The sequence below is a fragment of the Truncatella angustata genome (assembly GCF_020726525.1).
Source record: "Truncatella angustata strain MPI-SDFR-AT-0073 chromosome Unknown BKA67scaffold_3, whole genome shotgun sequence".
Classification (NCBI taxonomy): Eukaryota; Fungi; Ascomycota; class Sordariomycetes; order Amphisphaeriales; family Sporocadaceae; genus Truncatella; species Truncatella angustata.
In genome coordinates, this window is record NW_025763383.1 from 1463927 (window position 1) to 1487196 (window position 23270).

Here is a 23270-nt window from a genome sequence, read left to right on the forward strand (position 1 = left end):
GTGGTTTGGAAAACGAATTGGCCGGTCATTGGCGCGGTCGACAGATCAGGTTGTGGTCTAAAGATAGGTCGGAACCAATCAGCCGGTCAAGACCTACAAGACCTAGAAAAAAGGGCCGTGGAGACCCTTTGAGTCAGTCCGCTTTTGGCCAAGGTATTTTCTTTTAGCGCCTATCGAATATTTGGCTTGACTGTCTGGTGGTGTACAACATGAACATTGGCGCAAGTCGCATGACTTTATTCATTACCGTAAGTAAGCCTTTTGAAGGTCTTTGATCGTCATCTCTGGCATTGCGGGAGGTTTGGAGAAACGGACGCTTGGTCGGGCCCAACACCTTTCTTCCCGTCTCTCTTTGTTGTTTGTAAATGTTGACACGGCACACTTTCAACCGTTTCATTCTCGAAGCTGTTCCTGCAGCGCTCTCGCCGCTAGCATGCACGCTACCTAACATCGAGACGTGTATTACAGTATGAATTCTACCTATCCATACCTCTCTTATTATTAATGTATGTCCGGGGTCCCCTTCCCTTGCCCGCCGGCCAGAATACCCATGATCCATCCAACAATGCAGAACCTGTGTCCTCGATGGCTCTTTTGACGACTCGGTGTCTCCATACAAAGCACCAGCGCACGCGGGAAGATCCCCAGAACCAATGCTAAACGGCTTTTGCTTCATGCAGGTCTTTCATCCACAAACGAAGCACGGGTCGCGAGGAGATACCGCGCATGACCTGACCTGAGAATCACTCTATTACTCATTGAGCAACACATCGCACGATGCGATTCGCCCCAAGTCTGATACAGCCTTGAGGTATCCAGCAGATTCATTCTCGGTTCGACAGCGGACCTCAGAGGTTGATACTGGTAGTGGCACTGGTACAAGCCAAAGCCAGCTGGAAGGAGCGCCCGCAACTGCATCTGCCGCGCGCTGGAAGTTCCATATTCACAGTAGTTCAGTTCCATAACCCCCCAAACCGGACGAAACGCGGTCGCAGAGGCAGAGGCAGACGCAGACGCAGACGCAGACGCAGACGCAGGCGCAGGTCACCGGAGCTCGAATTTGGCTAAGAGTAATTGATTCGATCCAGTTCAATTCAATTCGATTTACCTGCTGCACTGACCCGAACGGCCGCTACGCTACGCTACCTCCGCTCTAGCAGTGGCTCTCTCACTGGACCTAGGACCTAGACCTGGACCTGGACCTGGATCCAATCCAACTTAATCTCCCTACATACACGCAATCGCGGTTTGATTACCCTTTGTACCATTTTGACGACTGGGAGGGAATATTAGGAAAGTCGGCGTTTTTCAGCGCCCGGCAACCCATCTCAACCGCCCATCATGTCCTCGGCCGACAAGACTAGACAGTCGTCTGGCGGCAAGGGAGGCGGTTTCTTCTCGAGGAGCAAGCACAAGAGCAGCGCAAGCGACAGACGCGACGAAAATGACGCCGTCTCCGTCCACTCCATCCCCCGATCGACTCGACACGAGAGAGGGACCTCGATCATATCCGTCGACCGTCCTGTCACCCCCGAGTCGGGCGTGAATCACATGGCCGGTCCCATCACTGCCATACCCTACGACACCACCAATGCAGACCGACGCAGTCCTATAGCCATGGATTACTTACCCCGACCCAACCAGGCCCCCGTGCGAAGAGATCCTTTACCACATCAGCTCAACAATAAGTCCACCAGTGATTTTCACCAATATCCTACAATAGAAGCTAACACCCACTCACATATGTCTTCTGGTTCTCATCTATTAGGCCCAAAACCCCCGGTACACGCCTCCAACATAACAATGGCCTCCACCGGCCAGCGCAATACTCAGTTCCAACAATGGGGGCCCGGCGGCGCTCCTCAGATGCCTAGAGGCAGCACAGCCAGTCAATTTAGCAACATAGATCGCGGCATCGGCTATAATGCTAGAGTTGATTCTTTAGCATACTCCAACTACTCGGCTGGGAGGGTATCCAGGGAGAGCGATCAGTCCAGCATATTTTCAGGTAATGGAGGACCCCCAGATTCTGCAACAACACCGCGCTCATCCAGACTATTACCAGCCCTGCCCAGCGCCACCTCTCAGAGCTCCTTCAACTCCCAGTTTTCCGGCCGAGACTCGCAACGATTAACCAGGTTCCCAGGCGGCCCCTATTCGCCCAGCGCAGTGAGCGGCAATGGTGGCGGCGGAGGGGGGGGTGCAGGTGGACCTGACGGGGCGAATCTCACGAGGCCGACCGACGACACGGTAACCGAGCAGATGTTCTACGAACTTATGCAAAAGCGAGGATGGCACAACCTGCCCGAACAAGCGAAGCGCCAGATGGTCGCATATCCGACCTCGAAAAAATGGACTCTCATTTACCAGGACCGATTAACCGAATGGCAGGGAGAACAGAAGAGAAGACAGACCGCCAAGGCAAACCAGTACTCACAAATCGATCTCGGCGTCGTTTCCTCCTCGGATGAAGAAGGATCCCCTGAGTGGTATGTGCGCAAAGTCATGGACAACACCCTCGACACAAAGGGCTTGGGAAGTTTGGAGGTCAACCTCCGGACGCAACAAATTGGTTGGGTGAAGCGGTTCATCGAATGCCAGGGTCAGATAGCGCTTACGACTTTGCTTTTGAAAATCAACCGCAAGACCGCCGTGGGCCCAGCCGCGCCGACCGACTCAAAGGCCAGTGAGAAAAATCTCGATAAAGAGTATGACATCGTCAAGTGTTTGAAGGCATTGCTCAACAACAAATACGGCGCTGACGATGCGCTTGCTCACCAGCAAGTCGTGGTGGCCTTGGCAACATCACTCATTTCACCCCGCCTGACTACGAGGAAACTCGTTAGTGATGTCCTGACCTTTTTGTGCCACTGGGAAGCCGGGGATGGCCATATCAAGGTCATTGAGGCTATGGATGTGGTCAAGTCCCAGCAAAACGAAAATGGACGTTTTGACGCTTGGATGCGACTCGTCGAAGTCACTGTCGATGGACGAGGAAAGATGGGCAGTCTTGTCGGAGCCAGCGAGGAAGTGCGTAGCGGTGGTATCGGCATGGAAAACCTACTCATGGAGTATGCTGTTGCGACTCTCATCCTCATCAACATGATTGTCGATGCGCCCGAGGGCGATCTCCAGCTGCGGATGCACCTTCGTGCACAGTTCGGTGCTTGTGGGATCAAGCGGGTCCTCACCAAGATGGAGGCATTCCAGTATGACCTGATAGACAAGCAAGTCGAGCGGTACCGGACCAACGAAGCTATTGACTATGAGGATATGCTTGAGCGCGAGGGCAGTAGCATGAAAGACAGCATCGAGGGCGAGGTCAAGGATCTGAATGACCCAGTACAAATCGTCGATGCTATACAGCAACGTATTATGGGAACCAAAACCCAGGACTATTTTGTCTCGGCATTGCAGCATCTACTGCTAATTCGCGAAAATGACGGGGAAGAGAGATTGCGTATGTTTCAACTCGTGGACTCGATGCTTAGCTATGTGGCCATGGATAGGAGGCTACCAAATATGGATCTCAAACAAAGCCTGAACTTCACTGTCCAGAGCTTGTTGGACAAGCTGCACACTGACTCCGAAGCCCGGCAAGCCCTCGATGAAGCATTGGAGAGCCGGCAAATCGCCGACGCCGCCATGGCAGAGCGAGACGAGGTGAAGGCCAAGTTGGAGCTAGGCGCCGATGGTCTGGTTGCGCAATTGCAAAAGCAATTGGACGAGCAAGCTAGGTTCATCGAAGCGCAGAAACGACAAGCCGATGGACTCAAAGCTGAGCTCGAGAATCTGCAGGCCATACGAGCCAAGGAGGCTCAGCGCTATGAGCTTGAGACCAGAGAGCTATATCTCATGCTTAGGGACGCACAGGATGTCGCTGCATCACAAGCTGTCAAAGGCGGGGCCGAAAACAAGATTGGGGTGCCTGCTGCGGAGGAGGACCCAGTTCGTATGCAAGGAATTCTGGACCGACAGAGGCTCATGGAACGTTTGCAAATGCAAATTGAGCGTCAGAAGACGCAGTATAAGCTCGAAGGTAGGGTATGGGGTGACACTGTTGGCCCATCCGACCGCTTACGTGCTCTGCGTGAAGAGATGGATGGCTTTGCCTCGGACGGCTTCTCTCCTGACGGCTTCGCTGCACCAGAGGGAGCCGGGATGCCACCAGAAGGTTTTTACAATAGCGTTCTCGGTGCCGTCAACCGGCAAACCAGCCGCCAGACCAGGATACCAAGGAAGCCCATCAACCCTCAGGGCGAGGCTTTTGCTGAAGACGAAGGAGATGAAGACGACATTGTCTTTGAGAAGCCCAGGGTTGTCGAAATTAGGAGACCCGTCATGGACCCTAGACAAGCCAGTAATCTCATGTCTGAGATTCGGGCCAAAAGCAAGAAGGAGGATGCTAGTGATTCTGAAGACGGAGATGAGGTCACCACCGGTCCATCCCATCCCAGCTTGGAATCACAGTCGCCAATTACGCCAAGCGATCCTGACACGTCAAAGATTCAGGTAACTGGTACAGGTGGTCCACCACCACCTCCACCGCCTCCACCACCACCAATGCCAGGTGCTATTCCCGGCGCACCCCCGCCGCCTCCCCCGATGCCCGGCTCTATCCCGGGTGGCCCCCCTCCACCTCCACCACCACCGCCGCCGCCGCCGCCGCCTCCTATGCCAGGTCAAATGCCGGGCGGTCCCCCTCCTCCTCCACCTCCGCCACCGATGCCGGGTGGTATGCCTGGCGCTCCTCCACCGCCTCCGCCAATGCCCGGTGCCATGTCCGGACATTTCCTTTCTGCGCAAAACAACTTTGCCTCTCCTGCGACTATGGGTCTACCCATTGTCAGACCGAAAAAGAAGCTCAAGGCACTTCATTGGGAGAAGGTTGATGTGCCGGAAGCCAGTCACTGGGCTGCTCATGCTCCTACTGCAGAGGAGAGAGAAGAGAAGTATATCGAGCTCAGCAAAAAGGGTATTCTTGATGAGGTCGAAAAGCTATTCATGGCCAAGGAGATCAGACAGATCGGTGCGGGAGGCCACAAAAAGAATGACAAGAAGCAGATCATCAACGGAGATCTACGGAAAGCTTACGGTATGTTAACGTTATCCCATTCCAACTTGAACATGACATTGATTTATGCCAGCTATCGCTCTTTCGAAATTCTCCCAATTTTCTGTGGAGAAGATTGTACAGATGATCATCCACTGCGATAAGGATGTGCTTGACAATCCTGTGGTCATGGATTTCCTCCAAAAGGATGACCTGTGCAACATTCCAGATAGTACATCGAAACAGCTAGCGCCTTACAGCAAGGACTGGACTGGACCCAACGCTAATAAAGAAGATCGTGAGCAGGATCCATCCGAACTTACTAGAGAGGATCAAATCTATCTCCAGACGGCCTTCGAATTACACCACTACTGGAAGAGCAGAATGCGTGCTCTTGCGTTGACGAGAAGCTTTGAGATTGACTACGAGGAGATCAACGACAAAATTCGACAGGTCGTCGAGGTCTCCGAGTCCCTTCGAGACTCCGTGTCGCTGATGAACGTCCTCGGCCTTATCTTGGATATCGGTAACTACATGAACGACGCTAACAAGCAAGCACGTGGTTTCAAGCTCAGCTCACTGGCCCGTCTCGGCATGGTCAAGGATGACAAAAACGAGTCTACTCTTGCTGATCTTGTCGAACGTATTGTCCGCAACCAATACCCCGAATGGGAGGGCTTCACCTTGGACATTCAGGCTGTCGTTGCGGTGCAGAAGATTAATGTCGAACAACTTCAGGCTGATGCCAAAAAGTATATCGACAACATTAAGAACGTCCAGATGTCGCTAGACAGTGGCAACCTGTCCGACCCTAAGAAGTTCCATCCACAAGACCGTGTCAGCCAGATCGTTCAGCGCATTATGAAGGAATCCCGGCGCAAGGCCGAGCAGATGAGCTTGTACCTTGAGGAGATGGTCAAGACATACAACGATATCATGGTCTTTTACGGTGAAGACCCGGCCGATGAAGGTGCTCGTCGTGACTTTTTCGCCAAACTGGCTCTGTTCCTTAACGACTGGAAGAGGTCTCGGGAGAAGAACGTCAATCTCGAAGATACGAGGCGCAGGAACGAAGCCAGCATGAAGCGCAAAAATGCACAATTGAAGATCAACGCCATGAACGCCGAAGGTATTGCAGCTTCACCAGCAAGCCCAGCTAGCGCTGGTGCAATGGATAGTTTGCTTGAGAAACTTCGCGCTGCCGCTCCACAAGCAAGAGATCAACGCGATCGCAGGCGAAGAGCACGTCTCAAGGACCGACATCAAGTACGCATTGCCAGTGGGCAAGATGTCCCAGACATCAACGAAATTCCAGACATTGAACCTGAGTTGCGGTCGGACGGTACTAGTGTCGCGGATACAAATGAAGTACCCACTAGTCCTGGGCTTCTTTCTCCAACTTCTGCTGAGAGTGTTACTGGAGAGGATAGCCTTGCTTCAAGGGCTGAGATGTTGCTGCGTGATATGCGTGGCGGTGGCGATGGGGCCGCCGAAGAAGGGGGTGATACCAGACGCAGCATGCGTCGCAATGCTGCAGAAGAAAGGCAGGCAAGACGCAGAAGGCTGAAGAGTGGAAGCACGGCTAGTGCAGGCGACGCCTCTGCTGCTGAAAGTGAACCGATCAAGAGTCCTACAACTGACGAAACGCCGCCTGTGCCTACTGTTGCTGTAACAGGGGCTGACGACGACTGAAGGATTATAGATGAAGAAAGGATGTTGAAGAATACGTAATGTTTACAATACTCGGAGGAGGAGCAAGAGCATAACAAGCGCTGCGCCGCAAACATTTTATAACGGAGAAGGTTAGCGCCGCACATCGTATTTATCACTACAAGTGATACGCATATAATTTATGCAGGCTCTGTCGATACCCATAGCATATGCTGGCGCACGTCCTTCTAACCATTTGCGGGCGACTCTCTTTGGACCGTCTCACCCCAAGCGAGTTGTCGATACCAGAGGAGCTAGCCAATCACAGCTGGGAAGGATATCCTGGTACCGGGGGGGGGGGGGGGGGGGGGGGGGGGATAGAGGAAAGGGGACGAGACGGGATCGTATGCTATACTATGTGTAGAACATATCGATTGAACATAAGATTTTGAGCAAACTCCATCATCAAGCCTTATGGCTTAAACCTGTTTCTCATGTTGCCAAAATGTCGGGTCTGGACTATCTAAGCATTCTAGCAGCATCACGAGACCTTACAGCAGCTTTTGAAGGTCGAAGATCAAGCAGACGACCAATACATACAATTGCGCCGTTGTGCTGACGTTTCCTCTCAATAACCGACTTGTGTTGCTTATCCACGAAGCTATTCGCTCATTTTCTGCAAGTCGTGCTGTCATCTTAGAACGAGGCTTGTATAAGTTGTTCCGCACTTCAAACTAGCTAAACTCGCTCAGCTCTGAGCACTACGGCTTAGTGTTCTGGTTTAACATAACTTTATGATTGCCAACTCTTCGAATTGCTGACTGTTGAAAAGTAAAAGTGGCGTTAACGTCGCGCTCTAATGCCGGAAAGTTTTGGCTATAGCACATGGCAGAAGTCTAATAGTTCGTCATGAGCGCACGTGGAACTGTGTTTGCATAAAATCCCCTCCTAAGACTGCCGGGACAGAGAAGCCCATTTAGAATTGTCCATGACCCTCTCACCACCCAACGTTGTTTAAAACACTGAGCTCTCGATCTCATCCAAGGCTAACAAGACAAGAGCTCCCATCGGCCGGAGTTCGCTCATATACACCACAAGGAAAGATACTACAGCCATCGTGCAGCCATGTCGAACGCTCCGATCAACATCCAGGTCGCTGTGCAGTTCGACCCGCTCTGGCTCAAGCTTGGCTTCCGCAACAACTGGCAGGCCCGCCGCTACGCCGAGCGCATCCGGCCCTGCTGGTGCCACCACCACTTGCGCCTCGACACCCGCGTCGTCGGCACTTGGGTCCTCATCCGCATCCCCATCAATCACATCATCGAGGTCGTCGCCAGCGGGGACGGCTGCGGCTTCTACTTCCGCTTCAACGACCCCTGGATTGCGAGGCGGTGGGAGGAGGACCTGCTGGTGTTTCGCAGGATCAGGGGGTCCAAGACTGATCTGTACGTTTGGAGGGATATCAGTGAGCGGGAGCTATTTGGACCAGGTCCGTGTTTTGTCGGTCCGCAGAGGCCGCCGCCGCCGGCCCACAGATCGTGGGATGTTGTGCTTGTAAGGAACTAGAGTTGATGTACTCCATATTTGGGGGAGAGAGGGGGTTGGCCATGTCTGGTGTACAGTCAGTTTTGTGAATTCATCTCCACAAAATACGTTGCTAACATGGGAAATTAATGCACGAAGCGTCCAAATGTTGAATCGTCTTCAAATTCTCGGCTACACTGTCAATTTATAAAGTTTCAGGTTGTCAAGCTGGAGTCACCTTTCCCTACATTTTTCTTTCTTATCTAAGACTGTAACTGCGTGCGAAGTCTTGGAACTCGTTGTCAATTTAAAGACTAAGATTGCCTCAAACTCCAGATAGTTAAACTACTCAATACATTTGCCCACTGTTGAAAGCCTCAGGAAAACAATTGTGCTTCGCCTTGAACAACTTCAACTTTCTATCACCAGCAAATTCAATACTGATCTCTACGTTGCTTCAGTAATCCAAGTCATTCAGCCGCCTGAAATCAGTGAGTCCTTCACAATTAATAATATTAATCAAGAGTATGCCCACAATTGCTTGCCATCCTTTCGGCAATCATCTGGAGCCAGGCTTATTCAAGTTTAGTCTTGTGCCATATTCGTGCCGTAGTTGACGTTTCTCGAGAGTCCTATGGTATACCATACCATATCCCTGGCAGTATTCGTCACTTGTTAGTGAACGTTCCTGCCTTCCTTTGGCGTAGTTGATGCGTTGATGTCAAATTGAAGAGTTCATATGGAGGGACGTATACATGCGTCAGTATATTAAAAAGTCAATGATGAAAAATCCTTAAAAGTGTTCAATATTGTGCGCATCCATTATATCCATCGACTCTTGGATAGTCCCACGGTAATATATCGATGTGGCCCATACTCTACAAGCCAGTGGTTTTCTATGCCTTGCACAGACTCACATAGCCTCGGACGTCTTCAAAATTTTACTTCTCGGGCTTGCCTTTCTAGGGATCTAGCACTTTCCTAACGGAATGGTTCTCCTAAAGATGACCTGGCTATTCATGAAGCTCTTCTTCGTCACGTCTTCCCTGCATCTGGTACGCCTGAAGGCCCCGGCCCATCCATTGATGCTATCCCGTCGACTCAAGGGACTGCAGAAGCAGCAAAATCAGTTAATGAGGGAAAATATACCAAGATAGTGAGACATGAGCAAAAATACCAAACAATGTGGGCAATGAAACTGGCTGAGGGTAGACAAAGATAGTGGTCTCGAAGAGTATACATGAATGGAATTGTTAGTGGTCGGACAAGCTTTTTGGACCTATGATCCACTGAATGGGAAAGCGAGTTGATTCGCCTGTTACTATCAATCGGTCAGCAATGTTTTTCTTCTTATACCGAGTTAGTTTAATTCATGGACATTTAGAATTATATTTTCCCTGATATAAATCCCATTTGTGTATTTGGCAGTCATTGGTTGATGGTCGGTATCTTTTGGGTTGCTAGGGTATTGTTGATATTGTAGATAGAATATATCTTGACGGACTGGTATCAACAGCTCGGTGTGCCCATCCAACGTATACAATAGAGTCGTATTCGTAGTCTCACATAATGAATAGTTTGCTGTTATTCTGTTTCTAAAAGAGGAACATTTAGTGTCAACAATAGCATTACTGGCGACTGCAGACGCTCTTTACGATCAGGATATGCGTTTCGAAAAGTCTTAGTAGGAATGTCGAGTAAGTTTAGTACAGTCAAGATTCCCTGCACTGCTCAGACTTTTCCGTGTAGTGAGATGATATTTGCCCTGCACATATCACAAACATACCGTACAAGCCTTAAATTTACCGAGTCAAGGTGTCTACTGGAAAAGTGGGTTTCTTTGGTTGAAAACGGTGAGTTGTTATATGCACTCAATCTCTTGGGACAGTATGGTATTGTACACTTCTGAACGTACGACAGAGGAGAAACCAGTGCACACAAAGCAACAGTAGCAACCCGGCTCGAGGAAAGGGTAAGTTTTAGCCTTGGAAATGTGCAATTCATGGTCAAGAACCCAACATAAGCAGGTAGCTTGACTGCTCAGTATGTGGATAAACCTAATCGATCTTCGGACAAGGGTATGTCGGACATCCTAGTGATTGGAAAATACCGATAGTATCTGTATACATGGGACAATGCCTGCAACCCCTAGCAAGTTTTGGAGACGCACAAGCTCAGCTCTGTGCTCGTAGACCGTATCGGAGTGGATATTGCAGCTCGCATATGAGGCTTGGGGAAAACCGAATAACAGGAGTGATGCCAAAATCATGGGTGAACCTGGCAGGACGTGAATAAGTGCCCTAGGGATGCTTGGCTTGGTTTACAGCCTTGGGTTGAGTTGGCCTGGTTACAAGGAATGGAATTCGATGCTACGATATTTGCTCCATTCTTCAAGGCGTAATAACTCAACATGGTAACCGATGTTGTTCTGTGACGTTATATACCGTAAGGAGAAGTCGCGCGTTCGTACATAGCAGTCTTTGGAATGCTAAACAGATCGCTGGAATGACCATGTTGCGGCGGAATGTAAAAAAAAAAGCCAGGCGAAAATCCTGCCCATGAACGGCATCTTGATCACCCATCCAGGGCAGTGTTGACATTTACAGACCTTCGGATGCTTCTTTCAACGAAAACCGGGTGCGTTTCCCGCCGAGTCCACGATCCGCCAGATTTACTAGCAATAGTTGCCAGCGCAACTTTACAATGCATTCGGAGACATACGCAACCACACAGACAATGAAGCCGCCGCCGCTGATCAGGGGCTACTAGTCATGATTTCACAATCGGAAGCCAGTCCGATACGGCTTTTATCTATTACTCCAGTAGTCTTATTTAGTACAGAGCAGGCTCCGCAGGGGTTGAGGCAGCTTCGCAAGACCGTCTCCCGCTAACGCTGGCGCCCGTCGAAGCCGTCGAACGTTGTGCCAAAGAACGAGCGGCACGAAAAAAAACCACACACGAAGAAAAGGAGATAGAAAAACGGACCCCAACCCCAGAAGTTTCCACAATAATACCACGCGACAGATGACGAATTTTGTGATGTTGGTGGTTATTATGGCTCATATTGGATGTCTTTTGACTCCTGAGAGAATCAGGTGACACTATTCCCAACGATTTCTCGGGGGTATTGGTCCTTGTCCGGATATGAATTACATAGTAAAGTAAATCGCGCCAAGTGTTAGATCAACTACAGATTACCGGGCGTTGAGCTGAGACAGGTATGCCTTTCGAGAATCACTCAAGACTAAGGAAAACCAGGACGGCAATTTAAATTTTGCACGGACGGCGAGCGCCAAGTTATTCTGCAATACTATGTATTCTTCGGCATTTGGTAGATGCGCACGCTATCTGTCCAGCCAATACTAAGGGCATATGCTGTGCGCACGGAGACTCATGTCAGCCGCCGATCGCGACCAACGTCCTGGAATAGCTTAAGATTACCAGGTTTGTTCAGCGTGCAGATGCAGAAACAAGGTTCAATGAAAACGACTATACTCAGTCCTGCATCTACTGATTACCGACATATAAACCAAGATGATTAGGGATGAAGATCAGCATGTTGGGAATCAATACTACTACACTTAGTGAACTATTAAGTTCAGCCGGCCCGACGGATTAGGCCCAGATTTTAGAGAGCTGACCTCATGCCGGATTCGTGGAAGAAAGAGTTCAAGCGAAGCTGCCAGCTAACAAGCCGGCGAGCGCACGTGCGAGCGATGGCTACCCAGCACGCAGATGGGGTAAGTAGTATCCATCTTTAGCGAGGTATGTTATTCAGGTCCCAAGCTTTAGCCATCCAGGTCTTCGGGAGGTTGATAGCCGCAGAAAGTACGAGCGAGCTGCTCTCCCAATTCCGCAGAGGCTGAGACGTTGGCAGGCAAATCTAGCGGTGATTCTTTCCTGGAGAAGCTAGTCGATGAGAACCCAAGTGGATCAATGATGCTTAGTGTCTCTATTGCTGATGACTGACATATCGCATCCTTGTCCAGACCCAGTCCAGGCTGTGAGTTGACCAATGAGATACTATCCTCTTTGCACAACTTGCCCAAACGAGACGCTCTCGCCGTTCATTTCTCGGAGTGTCCCGATTCTCCTGATTACTGCATCTTGACTTCTTCGATTTATGGATCGGTATTGCCGTATGGAGTATTCGGCAGGGTTACTCGGTAGATTCTTCCATACTCTTGGGTTACATCTGTAAGGCCAGTGGAGCTTCTGCGGAATGCAGCGCACAGAGCAGTGGTAAAGTCAGCACTGCCATCTCATCCTTGCAGGCAGGATCTATAGATTAGGTTAGTTGTTTAGCAAGAGAAGAACTGCAAGGAATACAATACTCTAGAACTCGAAGTCAATGCCGAAGCCTAGATCATCTACCGAAGCGTACTTCGTACCTGGTGCCTGCATACCCAGACGCCACGAGGTTGCAGCGAGGTGGCCTAGCAGCTATCTAGATTGTTGATCTTAAGGGGACCCTTGTTCTTCATGTGGAGATAATGTCGATCGGACACTTGCCATGGTGCGCCCGCGGTGTTGGGTCAAACGATATCAAGGAAACGCATCCGCTTACAGATTGCCCCGATCCCAATATTTTCGAACTCGTTCAGCTACATGTAATCTTCCTACCAGCCCTACGAAGCGCCGAAGGCAGGCAGTAATTATCATGGCTGTCGTCGAGAACCGTGGACCCCAGCTTCTGGTTGTCTGCATAACACTGTTGACTATTGCTATTGTGTCCATGGTTTTGAGGTGTTTTACTAGGGTTTTTATTGTGAAGGGTTTCGGAAGAGATGACTATTTGATGGTTTTTGCTGCTGTAGGTGCTGTTGACGGAACGTCGTGCCATTCCATTGCTAACAAGCCACTCAAGATTTCGATGACACTTTTCTGTACCTGTGCGATTACCGGCGTTCACTATGGAACGGGGCGACACCATAAGGATCTTACTACACCTAATATTGAAGAAGCAATGAAGGTACGCATCTTGACCATAGCATCAGTTTTTGGTTAGCTGTAGAGACTGACTTCTGAATAGTATTGGTGGCTTTGCTACATCTGGTACTGTGTCACGATGATATCCTCAAAACTTTCTATCGGTGTTTTCCTCCTCCGAATCACGGTCTCGAAATTACATCACTACATTCTTTACATACTTATGTTCTTATCGGTTGTCACCGGATTAGTTTTCTTCTTCGTTACACTCTTTCAATGTTACCCAGTCACGTACTTCTGGTACAAGGAGCAAGACGGAACATGCATCGATTCTGGCATCATCGCCGCCCTCACATACCTGTACAGCGCTATTAGTGTGATAGTCGACTTCACGTTCGCACTACTCCCCTTACATATCATCCGTGGACTTCAAATGCATAAGAGAACCAAGCTCGCACTCATTCCTATCCTGGGCATGGGATGTATTGCGAGTATCGCTGTTGTCGTTCGATTTGCCTTCATCGAAAAGTTCAAGGACCCAGACTTTCTTTGTAAGAAACTGTCCACCCACGACCCTAAGCCAAGACTAACCATGATAATAGGGGCTACTGTGGACATTGCTATCTGGTCTACAACAGAACAAGGGCTTGCTATCACAGCCGGTAGCCTTGCCTCTCTCCAGCCTCTCGCCAAGCGCATGGGTCAGAGGCTTGGAATATGGCAGACACAGCAGACGCGTTCCAAGGGATCGAAGGACATGCTTCCAAAGACGATCGGAAGTTTGGACCAATCAAAGAGGCACAAGAAGCTCGGTTCTAGATCCGCCAACGATACTTTCGGCATGACCACATTCGACAACAACGATTGGAATGACCGTGACGAGGGCCGTCGAGAGGGCGTGGATAGCTATCCGATGAAAAACCAAATCATGCTCACAAGAGACGTCACTGTTACTACAAAACGGGGAAGCATGTGGACAGTTTCTGAGAAGAAGGGAAATGAAAGCGAAGAGGAGTTGACACAGAAGTCGTCTAAAGACGCATATATTGAGGAGCTAGCTGTACCCAGAAGTTTCCTTTTCGACGACCACCAGGCAAAGAAGGCATAGTCGTTCCTTTGAATAATAATCATAATATTTTCATCGTTCAAATGCTGTCTCCTCACCTAGCCATATTTTTGAAATATTTTGGCAAATAATTGTGCAGGTAGTATGTGAGGACTGACTCACGTCAAGTCTCCATTGTCATTACTTACTTTTAGAGTACATTCTGACACGCCAAATAGAACTAAAACTACATAAGACATTCCCCACGCACTATCAAACCCGCGTTTCCACGGCCTGGACGTTCTGCTTTATGGCAATATGGTAAATCAGATTTCCAAGATCGTTAGTATATCCTTAAATGCAGAAATCAGTCAATATTGCTCATCCAACTATCGTTGGAAGCAACAGGTTTTGAAAATGACCTGCTCGAACGCCACTCATTTAACTAGTATTATTTCTACGCCGGAGGAGGCTGGACTAGACATTATAGCGGCCCGTGCCTAGCATGGCTTCGAGACTTCAGGTGACAACTTTCCATGTTGGCAAGGGAGCCATCTTGTGCGGGTCGTATCTCATCGGTTTCCGAGCTGGCATTGATAATGAATCCCGTGGACTGATTTCGCTTATGGGGCACCTCACACCCCTTAGAAACGGGTCGGTCCTGTTCCGCACTTGATCTGCCGTGGCTTGCCATTTTGTCACTCTTGGAACTCGATTGGGCACCGCTCTTTACACGCCGGTATAGCCGTATCAACTGATCAGCCGATGATGGCTGCACGTGCCTGATGTATATGGCGGAATGAGTGATACATTAGCAGTTAATTCAAACTATATATTATTCTATTGTCTAAAAGTGAGACCAGCTGTCGATGTAGCCGGAGTTTGCACATCCGCTACATGCGGCCCTGCTGGTTAAGCATAATGGGAAAAGAGGCATGCTACTGTTCCCAATATAAATTGGTATGATATCGCGCTGCTTGATTAGTCTCCATCAATCTCAACTTGTAAAATAGCTTCACCAGCACATAATGCGTATCTCACTCTTTACTCTTTTTCTGGGAGCATTGACTTCTGCCATCCCCTTGGAAGATGCTGCTTTAAATACGCGTGCTATTGAGTGCAGTGATCTGCCTGCAGTCACTGATGAAGTTAGTTAGCATTTTACCTGTGAAAGATTATTGGCAACTGACATGACAGTTCGACGAAATCCAAGTCCTCCCCGCTCTACCGCAGGTCAACGCTATCACCGCGCCAGTACCAAACGGGACTTATCTGGCCTATACCAATGCGGGCTATGCCAACATTGGCTCTCTATCCAATGTCAAGCCGCCCAGCCTTCCCAACGATATCTACGTGTCGCCACGGATCAACAATGCCGTTATTACCCCCGCCTTCAACCGCGCGAATGCCTTCAAGCTCACTAGGTTCCGATACGCCTGTATTGGCCAGACACAGCTATCAATCCTCGAGTTGCCCTCGACGTGCACCTTCGACTTCATTTGCAATGTGTTTGGATCATCTCAAATAAGGAAGAAAAGTTTCAAATTTCAGTCAGATAACATACTTGGAAGCACCTTCAACATCGGGACTTTTGGGGCGGATTTTGCCAATCTATCGCAGTGCAGTGTTCAGGTGGCCAGCGGAAGTGTAGCTGGGCTTCTCGAATCACCTTTTCTCCAAGGATTCGTGGTCCTGGCTATCGACAACGTAGAAAACCAAGGACAGCTTTGTGCCAGACGTAGCGTCCTATGACTTGGATAGGCGTATTGGAGTTATGACGTCGAGATTGAGTGATATGTTACGTTGGCGATGAAGAAAGAGAAGACGTATCATTTGGTTATGTACGGGTGATTTATCCTGTAGACAAATAACGCACGTCAACATGCTGAAGGATGTATGGCATTGAATCAGGAAGTTGTATCATGTGTCACGTAAATCGAAATTGATCAAGCTATATCTATTCCTCCGCCTAAAATCCGAACCGAGTGACGGATACCGATCCAAAAGGAAAAGAATAAAATGAAATACAAAAAAAGCTTTGATGTGTTATGTGTCTTAAGGCGCTAGAAACAGCCCCCTAAAACGCTATCATAAACCGCTAAGGTTAGAGAACGAGGAGGAGTCATTGTAAACGCGCCACCATTTGACTACTCTAAAGCTAGCGTGTATACTAAAATAAAAAAAAAAGAAGGAATATGAATTCCGCACTTCAAACTGACCAGTACTGCGAAGGGCTAAAAGGTAAATATTGAGACCTCTGAAGATCAAATTATCAAACCAACAAATTCAGTTCCATGTTACTAGATTCGACCAGGCTTCTACATCTCTCTGCTTTAAAAATGGCTCACCTGCAATATTTTTCATATCCTGGCGTCGGTGAGGATAACCGAAAGAACTTCCACTATAGCCAGGCGGTCCGCGTTGGGGACAGAATCGAATGCTCAGGTCAAGGTCAGCAGCAGCAAGGCATGCCAAACTTTTACTTCCAAATGCTCACAACTCGTAGGCGGCTGGGTCGCTGAGAATGGTATTGGCTCAATCTACAAGGAGATCAACGCCCAAATTGACCAGGCATTCGTGAATGTCGAACTGGCACTTAAAACGGCTGGCGGCAAGGGTTGGTCACAAGTCTTCCGTGTCAACTCATATCACGTCCCATTGAACAATGAGGCGCTCGAGGCAATGGTCCGGAATTTTAAAAAATGGATGCCAGACCATCAGCCCATTTGGACAACAGTTGGTGTTCCTCGGCTAGGAGAAGATGACATGCGGGTAGAGATCGAGGTAGTTGCGCACGATCCGGAGGGGGCTGGGATGCCCTGATTCTGCCCCGATACTTCATGCACATTGGAAATGGAGATATACTTATAGTAATGAAAATTATTTTTCAGTCCTTGAGCAGGTCTCTACTATATACGTAGTCGGTTTAAATAAGCCCGGCGGCTATCGGTCTCATAGATAAATAGGAACCCATAGCTAAGATAGTGGCCCGTTTGGGACATGCTTGCGTCCACCGCGATCTGCGAGGCACGATCCAGAGGTGATTTGATTTTAAATTGTTTAGATGGCTTATTCAATTACCCCCTCATTTTCTTTGGTCTTGTACTTCAAGTTAAGAAATTGTTGAGAGGCTGGCCGTTCTCACCACCCTTCAAACCGGGCAGAAGTCCAAACAACTCCATCCCTGGGTTGAAGGCTGCATAATTGACCTCATGCACCTTCAAGTGTAGGAGAATGGCGAACACGCGTGCCAGTTCTGGTTTGCCATGACACGTAGTTGAGATCCTTCCTTACCCTCCGCTCCAAGAAGTAGTGGCTGACAATGTGGCAGATGATTGATATTAAAACAGGACAAGCTCACGTGTAGCTTATTCTCGCTGGTCTGACACTCTGAACTTCTTGTAGAGCATAAGAGCACCCTAGTTGCGATAGATTGGCCAATGATTGATTAGTAGAGGTATAACAGATCATCTGCGTTCTGATCTCGCATCACGGTTTGCTCGCTGCCAGAAAGCTTGATGACTTGACGTCAAAATTTTATGCATTCAAGTCAGGCTCTTTGGTCACATGCGTTGATAAATAGCCATCTACATCATATTCATTTTCTACTAACGACAGCAAAACAAGTGAGGCATCATTGAGCCGGGTATGTACGCGCCCCATCTAAGCTGTAAAAAAAAAAAAAATTTAAACCATAAACCATAAACCGCACATCTCATTTGTTGCCCATATGCACCTTTTCTATGCTCATTGTGTAACCTCTGAGACTAAGTTTGGTCACGATGAGGAACCTAATCCCTTAGGTGTGCAAATCTTCCATTGCCCTGCTGTCCAGCGAACAAACTTCCTATCCCAGGCATGAGATTCCCACCAACTTCAAACGTGCTCATTGCAGCAGGACTTGATTGACGACTAGTTGTGCCAGTTGCAGTTTCGGTTGCCGCTCGTCGACCTTGGTTCCTAGGGCTAGAGACGTTGAGCCGGGGACTACGCGGAACACTACTTTGACGAGTTTCTCGGCGACCGTTCTTAAGGCTGGCAAGTTGCAGTCTGGCTTGGCTAAGTTCGTTTTCCCGGTCCCTGACAATAGTTTTCTGCAAATCAAGGAGGCGCACAAGTTCGCGGGTCTCGTTATCCCGCTGAATATCATGGATTTTGACAATGTTGTCGTCGGCCTTTCGCATAAGCTCGACCACTTGTCGTTGCAATTCATCGTTATCCTTCTTGAGATCAAGCGCACCTTGCGAAGCCTGCTGATACTGGGCATAAGCATAGTCGCGATCCTTGTTCGCAAGGACAGCCTTGTTGTCGAGTTCCGCGAACTTTGCTCGTGTTTCCTCAACTTCTTGTTCCATGTGCACCAATCTCGCTAATTCAGGATTGCTGCAATTAAGCAAGGACTCTTGTGCCTCGGATAATTTAGTTCTGAGGTCTGCATTGCCTTTGGTAGTGGCTGTCAACTGGTCCTTCGTGGACTGCAGTAAGTTGACAACCTCCTGTTGCCTCTTTACCGCAACATCCCGCTCCTTCTGAAAGATCCCGCGGTCTCTAAGTGCAGCCATATACTTCGGCTGGATCCTATTCAGTGAGCTTGTCCAGCTGTCAACTTCCAGTTTGCTCCGATCAGCAAGCTCTCGAAATTGATCCCTTTGAGCGCGAGTCTTCTCTAATTCTGCCTCCAGTCTCGCCATCTGCTGGTGTTAGCTAATTGGTTTGAAATAACTACCATGCCATGTCTTACCTTCGCCGCGAGTGATTCAGCTTTTGCAACAGAAATCTGCACGACCGGATTGCCCTCGATTGCCGGTACGTCGTTTCCAATGAAGCCTTTCAAGCCATCAGGAATATGCGGTGCAACTGCCACGCTTATCGGGACTATTTCAGCCGGAGCCATCCTCGGACGTTTGGCTTCAGTCTCGTCTGCCTCGTCCTGCTTCTTGTGTTAGGACCGGAGCTGTGGGGGTGAGCTGATGTGGCTGCTTACAAATGAGCGCTTCCGACTTGATATGCCTGAGACACCTGCAATTGGCAACATGCTTGAATGAGTCGCTTCCACCTGGGAGCTCGCGGCAATGTTCTCGAAGATAGATTCTGAGGGTTCTTGCGGACTCCAATAGAAGTCGTCATCATAAGGTGCGTTAATATATTCCGCGAAATGTTCGGCAATTTGATGAGCCTCAGTGGACGAAGATTCACCAGATAACATCTCTGACGTTGACGCGCATAAGGCGAGCAGAAGATAGTTCTTGCGACTGAGTGGCTCGATCTTTTCAGAAATGCGAAAATTGATGTGTTGAATACTAGTGGTAGTTACGAGCACTAGGGTGATGGGAGGATTTTCGTTAAGATGTACTGGCATGAATTCTTGGCGATAGGTGTGATCGAAAGCAATCACGACGTCGTAATATGACTGCAGGTCGTACGGCTTATCCCCAGTAGGATAGACTGTGACGAGGATCTTTTCATTGGCCCAAGACTTGTCCAGGGATTGAATACTGTTGCTATCAGTGGCCGGGGCCCCAAGCACTTCCTCGGGTCGCATACCAGCCATCTGCAGCAAGCTGTTCAACAGCTCAACGATAGGACCAGGCCGGGCGAAGATCAGAATGCGCTTCTCAGCACTGGCATGCCTCGAGAGGTGGTCTAGGAAGTGACCAACAAAGGCGTATTTGCTGTTGGTAGTTCTAATATACTTTGCTGCTTTGTCTGGCCCTATCTTCTTAAGCGTCTCTAAAAAGGGAGGTAAATCACAAATGTCTAAGAGCTTCTCGAACACACCATCGACCTTGCGAACCACTGCAGGTGATGGAGCCTGATAAGGAGCTTCAGTGAACCTAGCATTGTATGCCGCAAGATCGTCCCGGGATTCTTTGATAATCTCGACGTACTGTGGTCGAATGTTGCTAGCCAAAGACAGTGTGACAATAAACTCGTTCGGCCGCGAGTCAATATAGGGAAGAATGTTTGGCTCTTGCACATCTTGTACATCATGGACATCCTGAACGTCAGTGTTCGTTTGTAGACCCTCATCTGTGCTATCGGGACCGTCGCTGTGTGGTTGCAAATCATCCGTGGGTATCGATGGGCTTCCATCGTCCTCAATATCTGGCTCCATCATGTCATGTTCGATCGACAAGGTCAAAGCTGACGGGTCCAATGTCGCGGGCTGCTCTTCAAGTAATGGATCATAACTTGTGCCAACTGCGGTACTCTCGAAAACCGGCGGATTGATCGGCGCGACGTTCTCTAATTTGCTTTCCAAAGCAGCAGGGCCTACCACATCATGATCCATCTCAACTATAGGTACTAGAAGCGCAGGCGAGATGGTTAGAGGCTCCGCATGCTCTGCTGATGTTCGAGGTGGGGGAGCAATGGGGTCTAAGCCACCTGCAATGTTTTGCGCATTTACGTCTGTGGGTGGCGCATTGTCTGACTTGTCCGCAAAATTTCTTGCGATTATCTGACGCATCCTCTCCTTCGCGGTCAACCTCCTCTCACCAGCTGGATCTATGCCCTCCATCTTGTTGGTCAGAGTTGCGGGTTGACTGCTATGCCTTACCACAGAACGATCAGAAAATTGCAAGCCAGATTTAATTCCTTGTGAAGGTGGAAGAGAAAGGGGTCTTGATAGGACAGCTTTAGCTTCATAAGCTTTATGGCTGTAGGACGACTTATCCATATAACTTTGGGAAAGAAGCCGCACACTTTGTGGCTGAGGAACTAATCCTAGTTGCAGAGGGGTGGACGATGAAAGCTTAGAATTACCATCTAATTCATTCACAGATTTGCTGAAGCTTTGCGAATCTTTCTCGTCGTTGATCGGTTGGCGCGAAGAATCTGGGATGATCTCGTCGTAGTTTTGGTTGTCGTTGTAGACGCTAAATGTTCGAAGCAGGTGAGATTGGCTTGGATTGCCTTGCGACTGACTAAGCGTGTGGGGCACGATTTGTGCAGCCTGTGACGAGATCTGTGATAGATCACCAATTTCTGATCGCGAGCCACTAGTTGATAAAGTGTAACGGGATGGATTCAACAAAGTCTGGAAAGATTGAAGAGCAACTTGCGACTCCGTTCTTTCCCCATGCGCGTTGATTTGGGACAATCCAGATGGCGATATTGGAGACCGGGGTTGTGAGTTGAATGGCTCCTGCGTCTGGAATGCGAGTGAGTCGGAAGATGTTTGCAGCTCAGGGAGCTGTGGCGGAATTTCATGCCGCTCGTCCCCAGCAGCGGTTGGAGCAATTATTGTTGACTCAAAAGAAGGCTCCAATGCCAGTTGCAGATTCTGCCGGCTTCTTCGAAAGTCTGGCTGGCGTGATGGAATTTCGGCAGAGGTCTCAAGATCTTGTTGTTGGAGGGTTGGAAAGACGGCCAAGTTCTGATCTTGTACTTCTGATGTATTATAGAGCGTCCCGCCTAGAGATTCCGCGCGTAGTTGTGAACCGTTGTTCGATGCATCAGATTTCGAGAAAGCCGATGGCTCTTGAGAGTCAGGAATTATCCTCTCGTCGGCACAGTGATCATTCGGCGACGCAGCCGAGAATGACTGCGCAGAGTAATGCCTGTTTACTTGTACGTCGAGCTGAGTGTCGATGTCTTGAGATAGCTGGACAGTGCGATATGCCGAAGGATCAAAGCTAGAACTCTGGGCTAGTTCCACGATGATCTTCTGGCGTTTATGCAGGGGAGAATCGCAAACCCTTCCCGAGTTTTCTGAAGGACTGTTGTTGTTCAAAGACAGACCCTTGATATCTTGTGAATCAGGCACAACAGTGCGTCTTCTTTTTTGGCGATGAAGCCTAGGCCGACCAGGGGTTTCTTCACAGTACTGAGAGTCGTTTCCAGTTTGCGAAGTTGATTCTCTCTGCGCAGACTTCCCTGAAACTTGTTGAGATGACGAGATCAGAGGTGCTATATCAATATCGCTGTCACCGTCACTCCAACTGGACTCGTTAAGGTCGCCCCTTTGCTTCGCTTGCCAGGCCTGAAGCGCGTCGTCTGTGACGTCTTGAACCTGGGGAATGAGTTAGCATCGCGCGTCTAGATATATACATTTACAGAACCGCTGTACCCACCCACTCTGGCTTGTACGGCTGCTCGTCTGTATCTAGGCCTTCCCACTCCACAAGATACCTGGTGGTCCCGTCGGTGGTGATCTCCTCCTCAAGAATGTCTTTGATCGGCCAGAACTCCGCCTTCTGGATATTGCTCTTCTTCTTCTTGCGGCGGCTACTTACTATTGATCTGCGCTTTGGTTTCTTGACCTGCCGCGAGACGCCGCGTTTCTGACCTGCCGGTTGTTTCCAATCGTGCTTGCTATCGTTCGCGATGGTCGCAGCGTTGGGAATCGTTGGGCTCATGGACGCCGCAGTATTTGCTGGAACGATTGGCGCTTCATTCTCATATTAGCACTCGTATCATGAAGCATTGTTTGATTATCCGGGAGATGTTCTCTTACCAACGAGGCCGTGCTGTTCTTGCAAATCGCTTTCAGGCACTTCAGCGCGATTGTCCAGGTCTCGCGCCTCGGCCGCGGGTTCATGTGGCTCGTGCCCACTTTGGCGCCACATTTTCGCCATCCATCGGATAGCAGTCGTATGATGCAGAAAGAACGCCAAAAATAAAAATAAAAGAACAAGAAACCCAAAAATCCAGAGATATTCAAAGACCAACCTATTTGATGATAGAACCACGGATATAATCGCTTGTCTGGTAGATAATTCACTGCCAAGAATCATAATCTTAAATTTTATGTCGCTGTCGTCACCCTGCCCATCTGCGATATTCCTGGCTCTAGCATTCCGCGTATCGCAGGGTTGACTGGCAGGCAGCACCTAGTCTGGTTGCAACCTTTTGTCCAAGAACAATCAAAGTAGCAAGTCCTCACAGCAACACTTTTATACTGGCTCTGCCGATGCCAGACTTCCTGGTTTGATTGAATATGAAGATTTCCCTCTGTGTTAGTCTTTGCGTCGTGACCAAAAGACCGCCAGTTGTCATCAAAATTAGGTGAACATTCTCTTAAACAATTTTTCTTGGCCCAGAAGCTTTTACAACAAATGAAGTGTC

At 49.1% G+C, this 23270-nt stretch overlaps 6 protein-coding genes across 6 annotated transcripts; 4 read left to right on the plus strand and 2 right to left on the minus strand.

The window, feature by feature from the left end:
- The first annotated feature begins 1003 nt into the window (after positions 1–1003).
- BKA67DRAFT_621483 (uncharacterized protein) lies at positions 1004–7058 on the plus strand. Its single transcript, XM_046105484.1, has 2 exons — positions 1004–5095; positions 5148–7058. The coding sequence occupies exons 1-2, from the start codon at positions 1342–1344 to the stop codon at positions 6743–6745; spliced, it is 5352 nt and encodes a 1783-aa protein (XP_045959623.1). The 5' UTR covers positions 1004–1341; the 3' UTR covers positions 6746–7058.
- Positions 7059–7717: 659 nt separating this feature from the next.
- On the minus strand, positions 7718–8312 carry BKA67DRAFT_534289 (uncharacterized protein; the record flags this gene model as incomplete). The annotated part of the gene is made up of 2 exons (XM_046099843.1): positions 7718–8146; positions 8190–8312. The coding sequence occupies 2 exons, from the start codon at positions 8310–8312 to the stop codon at positions 7718–7720; spliced, it is 552 nt and encodes a 183-aa protein (XP_045959624.1).
- Positions 8313–12887: 4575 nt separating this feature from the next.
- Positions 12888–14264, plus strand: BKA67DRAFT_657307 (uncharacterized protein; the record flags this gene model as incomplete). Its single annotated transcript, XM_046107090.1, has 4 exons — positions 12888–13040; positions 13095–13199; positions 13260–13707; positions 13759–14264. The coding sequence occupies 4 exons, from the start codon at positions 12888–12890 to the stop codon at positions 14262–14264; spliced, it is 1212 nt and encodes a 403-aa protein (XP_045959625.1).
- Positions 14265–15048: 784 nt separating this feature from the next.
- Positions 15049–16198, plus strand: BKA67DRAFT_560448 (uncharacterized protein). Its single transcript, XM_046102458.1, has one exon. It carries the CDS (start codon positions 15487–15489, stop codon positions 15727–15729), a length of 243 nt encoding a protein of 80 aa, XP_045959626.1. The 5' UTR covers positions 15049–15486; the 3' UTR covers positions 15730–16198.
- Positions 16199–16540: 342 nt separating this feature from the next.
- Positions 16541–17024, plus strand: BKA67DRAFT_591759 (putative L-PSP endoribonuclease family protein; the record flags this gene model as incomplete). The annotated part of the gene is made up of 2 exons (XM_046104757.1): positions 16541–16652; positions 16708–17024. The coding sequence occupies 2 exons, from the start codon at positions 16541–16543 to the stop codon at positions 17022–17024; spliced, it is 429 nt and encodes a 142-aa protein (XP_045959627.1).
- A 753-nt stretch (positions 17025–17777) lies between these two features.
- BKA67DRAFT_560451 (uncharacterized protein) lies at positions 17778–22657 on the minus strand. The gene is made up of 4 exons (XM_046102459.1): positions 22277–22657; positions 19186–22215; positions 18943–19131; positions 17778–18892 (listed from the first exon to the last, which is right to left on the minus strand). Exons 1-4 carry the CDS (start codon positions 22559–22561, stop codon positions 17993–17995), a joined length of 4404 nt encoding a protein of 1467 aa, XP_045959628.1. The 5' UTR covers positions 22562–22657; the 3' UTR covers positions 17778–17992.
- Positions 22658–23270: the final 613 nt, after the last annotated feature.

Coding starts and splice junctions, on each gene's coding strand:
- BKA67DRAFT_560451 (XM_046102459.1), bottom strand. CDS start 22,561: ATGAGCCCAACGATTCCCAACGCTGCGACCATCGCGAACGATAGCAAG. Junction 22,216..22,276: donor AGCCGTACAAGCCAGAGTGG/GTGGGTACAGCG, acceptor CTCATTCCCCAG/GTTCAAGACGTCACAGACGA. Junction 18,893..18,942: donor CTGAATCACTCGCGGCGAAG/GTAAGACATGGC, acceptor TAACACCAGCAG/ATGGCGAGACTGGAGGCAGA.
- BKA67DRAFT_621483 (XM_046105484.1), top strand. CDS start 1,342: ATGTCCTCGGCCGACAAGACTAGACAGTCGTCTGGCGGCAAGGGAGGC. Junction 5,096..5,147: donor AGATCTACGGAAAGCTTACG/GTATGTTAACGT, acceptor GATTTATGCCAG/CTATCGCTCTTTCGAAATTC.
- BKA67DRAFT_560448 (XM_046102458.1), top strand. CDS start 15,487: ATGCGGGCTATGCCAACATTGGCTCTCTATCCAATGTCAAGCCGCCCA.